Source organism: Carassius auratus, unplaced genomic scaffold (assembly GCF_003368295.1).
Source record: "Carassius auratus strain Wakin unplaced genomic scaffold, ASM336829v1 scaf_tig00023534, whole genome shotgun sequence".
NCBI lineage: Eukaryota > Metazoa > Chordata > Actinopteri > Cypriniformes > Cyprinidae > Carassius > Carassius auratus.
Window position 1 is genome coordinate 237193 of NW_020525278.1, and position 8194 is coordinate 245386.

Consider the following 8194-nt stretch of genomic DNA (forward strand, 5'->3'; position numbering starts at 1 on the left):
TTACTATTTTGCAAAGGATTGCTCTATTAATTTATAATAAGAGATATTTAGCAATAAATATATGAAATTGTGACAGAGCAGTTTACAAAAGCAGTGACGTTAAAGCCACACGCCTGCAGAAGATACAATTCACTTTTGAAGGGTTACCAATAAAAATTTGATTCCTCCTTAAATTAAGTAAACCATACACTTGAGGACGAAATACAGTACATCACTATTTACAACTGAACACCTTTGTTGATTCGCAATTTGTTGGCACAAACAGCAATGGTACACATTTACACCTTTTCATTAAGCATTGTGCATCCGCCAGCAAACTTTTCCTCATATCCTTGGCTGTTTATAAAAGTTATGTTTGAAAGTAGGATGTAGGTCTTCTATATGTGCATAACCATATGACTGCGGTAGAAAACAGAATTCAGAATGGTCATATTAGACATGTAGTTGTATGTCGTGATGGTAGAGCACACATGTGTAGTTTCTTAGCTATACTGTGAAGATTAGCTGTAGTTTGTGCAGATCTGGATGCCACAACAGTCAGCTCTTAGGATGTTCTGAATCATTGTCCAATCAGAGCTGTGACAAAAACGCTAGAGGCGAGGATATTTTTATGTGAGATTAAAGAAAACATGATTTAGCGTTGTACTACTGACATAACGTTAAAGTGCTAAATTTACCAACAAATTTACAAGGATTACAATCCTGTATCAAGCTGTTTTTCATTAACAAAGAAGGATTTCTCTTAATCCAGCCCTTTTTTACTTAAAATTCCTAGTTTATTTTATTCTCTGCCATATTACAGTTAAACTGTGCAGATGTTTGTTTAATTTAAATTATCTGTCATCTTTACTGGACAGAAACTGTTCAGAACTCCTTGTTTCGATGTCACATGATCTGCTGAGAACTCTTGCTATGAATTAAAACGATGTCACGTATATGACATTACAATTATAAAGAATGGTGCTCAAGACTTTAAGCTTTAAATTTATGTATTATTTGTGAATACTATTTAAAATTTTGATGGTAAAACCATGTAGTAAATGTAAACTATCAAACATTGGAACCGGCTATGGTCCCAAGCAAGTTAACGGATTAAACGGCCCAGATGATGCAAAATGGAGAAACATTCATCTGAAGGATCAGACCCCAGACCTTGTCATCAGCAACATCCCAAGGGATCAGACTGGAGTTTATAAAGTGGAGATCAACACCATCAACAAGGTCTTGCACAGAAAATACCAAATTGATGTTGGTGGTGAGTAGATTCTCTAAATCCTATCATATTTTGAAATCATAAACAACTTAGAGATATTTTTTAAAAAACATCTGTATGTCGTCTGACAGGATAAACTCTGATGTCATAGAGATAGCAGATGTTACAGGTGTCCAAATCCTGTGATTATTTCCTTCTCATCAGCACGCGTTGCATTGTAAACAAAACTTTGTTTCCAGGCAAATAAAACCAGCCAATCATATAAGAGCTTTCTCAATCAAGAAAGTGCTTTCAAAATTGTGTGTAATGTGCATCAAATGGTTAATCCATGGACGTGCAGCAAGAGGTTGAGACTATATTACAGCTGATGGCAATAATAAAATTTAAAAGAGTGTATTCATTTCAAATTGTAATTTTATTATTATAATTATTATTTATGTAATTTGGTCTAATTATAAAATTGTGTGCCATCACCCATAACAAAATTCATTTAACCTCAACCACACATCAGTTCTTAGAGTCTGAAAAAAGAGTGTCAGGGTTATTTCTTCCCAGAGAGATGTTTTTCTTATCTCTAAAAAAATAACTGTTTATATTTTTAATTATATGTTCTCCATATTTGTTTCTGTGACAGGTGGTGTGAAGACAGTATCAGTGATGGAGAGAGATCCTGTCAATCTAATTACTGGTGTTAATAAAATTCAGGGATATGATCTGATACTGTGGAAGACTGGAGGTAATATTGTGGCTGAAATCAATAAAAATGCCAATATATTTGGACCTCGAGATGTAGATGATATGAGATTCAGTGGCAGACTACATCTTTCTCGTGAGACTGCAGATCTCACTATCAGTGACTCCAAAACCAAAGACTCTGGAGATTATCATCTACACATGAGCAACAGCACACGCACCTTACAGAGGACCATCAGCGTTATTGTCAAGAGTGAGTAGATCAAAGATTTATATATACAGTACAGACCAAAAGTTTGGACACACCTTCTCATTCAAAGAGTTTTCTTTATTTTCATGACTATCAAAATTGTAGATTCACACTGAAGGCATCAAATCTATGAATTAACACATGTGGAATTATATATAGAATTATATACTAGGGGTGCTCCGATCACGATCGGCCGATCGTTAATGCGCATCTTGTCAGTAAAGACGGTTCTCTAATCAGCGGTTAATTCCATCAGGTGCGTGATTTCACATAGAGCAGCTGTTACTACACAGAGCCGTTGTTAACTGAGAAGATGCGCCAATAAACGCTGAAAATCAAGTGGATTTGCGCATCTTCTCCATGAACAACGGCTCTGTGTAGTAAAAGCTGCTCTATGTAAAATCACGCACCTGATGGAATTAACCGAATTCGGCCGATCGTGATCGGAGCACCCCTATTATATACATAACAAAAAATTGTGAAACAACTTAAAATATGTCATATTCTAGATTCTTGCTTTGCTTTGATTACTGCTTTGCACACTCTTGGCATTCTCTTGATGAGCTTCAAGAGATAGTCACCTGGAATGGTCTTCCAACAGTCTTGAAGGAGTTCCCAGAGAGATACTTTAGGACTTTTGCCTTCTGTCTGCGGTCTAGCTCACCCCTAAACCATCTCGATTGGGTTCAGGTCCGGTGACTGTGGAGGCCAGGTCATCTGGCGCAGCACCCCATCACTCTCCTTCTTGGTCAAATAGCCCTTGATGCCTTCAGTGTGAATCTACAATTTTCATAGTCATGAAAATAAAGACTCTTTGAACTTCTGGTCTGTACTGTATATATATATATATGTAGTAAATTCGTAGGAGGAAAGGAAGAGGACAAGGGGTCGGATGGACTGCTGAAAACTTTTTAATGATGAAACAAAAAGTAATCTTTACAAACACCAATGGTGACTTTTATTATGACACTAGCCACACACTATCACCAAACGCTTCCGGGGTAACTCCTTCCGGTTCCAGTCAGCAGTCCGTCTCTCTTTCGACTGCTTCTGTCTCTCCTGGCATTTTATACTCTCTCCACGCCAATTACTGAAACAAGAAACAGGAAAAGGGAGAGAAAAATCAGGAGAGTGTAACAACGGCCCGCCACACAGGGCAGCCCTTTACCTGGGTAAAGGCCTGCTGACACGGCTCCGTCCACTGGACCGTATCTGGCACCTCCTTTTTAGTAAGGTCAGTCAAAGGGCTGGTGAGGTCCGAATAATTAGGAATAAACTGTCTATAATATCCCGCCAGCCCCAAGAACTGCCTTACCTCCTTTTTGGTCTTGGGACGTGGACAGGTCACAATAGCGGCTGTCTTGTCAATTTGGGGACGCAGCTGTCCATGCCCCAAGTGGAAGCCCAGATACCTTACTTCCATACACCCAGACGCACATTTCTTTGGGTTGGCTGTGAGTCCAGCGATCCCCCTCAGCGATCACAGGACAGCCCTCAGATGCTGCATATTCCGCTGCTAATCATTACTAAATATAATGATATCATCTATGTAGGCAGTCGCATATGCAGCATGGGGCAGAATCTTATCCATGAGGCGCTGAAAGGTAGCTGGTTCCCCGAACAACCCAAATGGGAGGGTAACAAACTGGTGTAATCCAAACGGCGTCATGAAAGCGGTCGTTTCTTTGGATAATGGAGACAAGGGTTAATGCCAATAACCCTTCATTAAGTCCAATGTCGAATAAAAATGAGCCGAGTCTAGCCGATCAAGTCCAGCACATACTGAATTTAATTTTTGCCCTGAGATGGCCCCTCCTCCCAAGTTTCTCTCAGTACATCCAGCACCCCTCGAGGCTGGCGTCCGTAGAGAAGCTGAAAGGGGGAAAACCCCGTGGAGGCTTGTGGGACCTCTCGCACAGCGAATAACAAGGGCTCTAGCCACTTATCCCAATCCTTGGCATCTTCTTGAACGAATTTTCGGATCATGGATTTAAGCGTGCGATTAAATCTTTATGACCAGGCCGTCGGTCTGTGGGTGATAGACGCTAGTTCGAATCGATTTAATGCCCAATAATCCGTACAGTTCGCGTAGTGTACGTGACATAAACGGCGTGCCCTGATTGGTGAGGATCTCTTTCGGAACCCCCACCCGGGAGATTAGACGAAACAGGGCGTCCGCAACACTTTTAGCGAAAACGTTGAGGAGGGCCACTGCTTCAGGATATCGTGTTGCGTAGTCAACTATGACTAATGCAAAGCGTTGTCCCTGTGCAGACCGCTCTAATAGCCTGATGAGGTCCATACCAATTCTCTCGAAGGGGACCTGCATAAATGGAAGGGGGCGCAAAGGTGCTTTTGGGGCGGCCGATGAATTCACCAACTGACATTCCCGGACAAGATGCGGTGTTGATGTTGTTGTGAATGCCTGGCCAAAAGAAATGGGTCATGAGGCGATTCAGTGTTGCTGCCTGTCCCAAACAGCCGGCCATAGGATTAGAATGAGCCGCATGGGAATGCATTTCCCTGCGGCTCTTTGGAATCAACAACTGGGTTTCATTTACTTTTGTCTGAGCGTCTTGGGTCACTCGATACAAGCGATCTCTTAAAATGGCAAAATACGGATAGGTGAGTGGGTGGGCAGGTTGGAGAGGCTGGCCATTGATGGAGCGGACCTGCTGAAAATAATGTTTTAATGTCTCGTCCTGAGACTGCTCCAGAGGAAAGTCATCAGACTCCGAGAGAATAAGTCTCCCAAATTCGCTCGGTTCCCCTGAAGTAGAACCCAGCGTTCCTGGCTCAGTTTCCCCCGCCTGCACCCGCGCGGCCCCCTTCCGTGCTGTATTTCCCCAAGAGACATCCGCATATAAAGACCTCAATAAAACAGTGAACGCGGGCCAATTTGTTCCCAAAATTATCGGATGCCGGAGGTGGGGACTAACCGCTACCTCCACACTATGCTTTTGACCCCTGAACTGAATAATAATGAGGACAACCGGATACTCCACCACATCCCTGTGTACGCACCGCACCTTAACCACGCGGCTTGTATCCAATGCTGATTCTCTCTCCCGCTGCCGACTTCGCTAAACGCCCCCCCCCCCCCCCCACCACAATATACATACATACATACATACATACAGGTGCTGGTCATATAATTAGAATATCATCAAAGAGTTGATTTATTTCACCAATTCCATTCGAAAAGTGAAACTTGTATATTACATTCATTCATTACACACAGACTGATATATTTCAAATGTTTATTTCTTTTAATTTTGATGATTATACTTGACTACTAGGGAAAATCCCAAATTCAGTATCTCAGAAAATTAGAATATTGTGAAAAGGTTCAATATTTAAGACACCCGGTGCCACACTCTAATCATCTAATTAACTCAAAACACCTTTAAAGGCCTTTAAATGGTCTCTCAGTATAGTTCTGTGGGCTACACAATAATAGGGAAGACTGCTGACTTGACAGTTGTCCAAAAGACGACCATTGACACAAGGAGGGCAAAGACACAACAGGTCACTGCAAAAGAGACTGGCTGTTCAAAGAGCTCTGTGTCCAAGCACATTAATAGAGAGGCGAAGGGAAGGAAAAGATGTGGTAGAAAAAAGTGTACAAGCAATAGGAATAACTGCACTTCAAGAACCACTATGCACAGACGTATGCAAGACATGGGTTTCAGCTGTCGCATTCCTTGTGTCAAACCACTCTTGAATAACAGACACCGTCCGAAGCATCTCGCTTTAAAAAGGACTGGACTGCTGCTGATTGATCCAAAGATATGTTCTCTGATGAAAGTAAATTTTGCATTTCCTGTGGAAATCAGGGTCCCGGAGTCTGGAGGAATAGAGGAGAGGCACACAATCCATGTTGCTTGAGGTCCAGTATAAAGCTTCCACAGTCAGTGATTGTTTGCGGTGCCATGTCATCTGCTGGTGTTGGTCCACTGTGTTTTCTGAGGTCCAAGGTCAACACTGCCATATACCAGGAAGTTTTAGAGCACTTCATGCTTCCTGCTGCTGACCAACTTTATGGAGATGCAGATTTCATTTTCGAAAAGGACTTGACACCTGCACACAGTGCCAAAGCTACCAGTACCTGGTTTAAGGACCATGTTATCCATATTCTTAATCGGCCAGCAAACTCACCTGACCTTAACTCCATAGAAAATCTATGGGGTATCGTGAAGAGTTAGATGCGATATGTCATACCCAAGAATGCAGATGAGCTGAAATATATCAGTCTGTGTGTAATGAATAAATATATTACACAAGAAATCGTAAGTTGAAATAAATCAACTTTTTGATGATATTCTTATTATATTACCAGCACCTGTATGTATGTGTATATATATATATATATATATATATATATATATATATATATATATATACATATACATATATATATATATATATATATATATATATATATATATATATATATATATATATATATATATATATATATATATAGTGCTGATGTTTCTAGTGTTGGTTATAGATCAGACACATTCTCATTAATGACTGTCTTTCTTTACCATCACAGCTCGACCTCAGTCTGGTGCTCCTTCAGGGATATATGGTGCTGGTGTTGGTCTGGTAGTTTGGGTTGTAACTGTGTTTTTTGCTGCAAGATTTGTAGACAACGAAATCAAAGGTGTAAGTATTACAGTCAACTCATACAGTACAAGCTAATAATGTTATTCAGTATTTAAAAGAAATGAAAAAGTAAAGTTCAGTTTTTTTTCTTCATTTGTTTGTTTCTGCACACTGTAGCTGAGAAAGTTTCTGTTTTTAATTTAAGTATAACTACTGTTGAAAAGATAACAGATGATTGCTTTTCCTATTGTAAGTGTAATGAAAATTAACATTAGTGCAAGGGAACTTATTATTATCAACTATTATATATTTATTTATTGAAATTTACTTATCGTTTATTGTTTTTACGGTGATACTTTCTTTGATTATATAACAGGTTTCAGTGAAAATAAAGTGAATCACTCTCAGGATCAGCATGGAAAAATGAAGAGAAACAACAGTTCATAATCACTGTAACAAGATAAACGTGGGCTTTGCCTGACATGTTATTCAGTTTTAATTTGCTTGTTTTATGGATATATTTTGACATAAATCTTGCTTTTTTTCATGCTTGACTATATTGTTTTGGGGATGCCATTCATATAAAAGTTTATGTTCTTCTGGTGCTTATACAGACAAAAATACAATAAAACCAATTAAACTTGATAAAACTGAGACTGTGTTTTATGGTGCCAGCGTGAACAGTGTGGATGGAATGCAAGTTTCTGAAATTGCCCATGGCATAAAGAAAGATCAGACAAGTGTTCATATGTTTTAACATGTCTCATTTGCTCTTTTACTAACTTTAAAAAATAAATGTGTTTTTCGCTGACTCTGTCTCAACTTTCTCAACGCCAAAACAGAAAATTATAATAATAAAAAAATTAATAAATAAAAATTCTGATAATAAACATCAGGTGAATCAGGTTATTCTAATATTATAATCATGTATTTGCCTGTGTGTAGAGGCCTTCGTGAGAATGGAATGTGCAGACATACGGTGGGGCTGCATGTCCTGTTTTGGCATAAGACAAAATATATGATGGGACCCTTGCTTTCACGAAACATAAAATTAAGGTTTCCTGTCTGCTTCTGGGTGGCTGGCTGGAGACACAGGCAAAAGTGGTAAAAGAGCTGATAAACAAGAACCATATGTATGAAATGTATTGAACATGGGCTTGCCTTCAGCAAACACTGTATGAGAGAGAGTACAGACAAAGATTCGACAGATCATCTGCAGGTCATCTATACACCATTTAACAGGTCATCTCTATCTCTCTGAGAATAAAAGTCTATTTTTCTGGCATCAAAACCCCAAGACTTCAAAAGTGATTCTTCATAGACATTGTAGAAACCATCACATTTGGCGTCTGTAAAGGGACTGGAAAGGAGCGGAGGGTGGAGGACCATTTCGGGCTGGCTTGACGAACAACATTAATAAGTGGCCA

The 8194-nt window shown here is 39.7% G+C and overlaps 1 protein-coding gene across 1 annotated transcript; it reads left to right on the forward strand.

The window, feature by feature from the left end:
• The first annotated feature begins 261 nt into the window (after positions 1-261).
• LOC113077928 (uncharacterized) lies at positions 262-7378 on the forward strand. Its single transcript, XM_026250201.1, has 4 exons — positions 262-1255; positions 1848-2159; positions 6715-6827; positions 7144-7378. The coding sequence occupies exons 1-4, from the start codon at positions 1021-1023 to the stop codon at positions 7162-7164; spliced, it is 681 nt and encodes a 226-aa protein (XP_026105986.1). The 5' UTR covers positions 262-1020; the 3' UTR covers positions 7165-7378.
• The last annotated feature ends 816 nt before the right edge of the window (positions 7379-8194 follow it).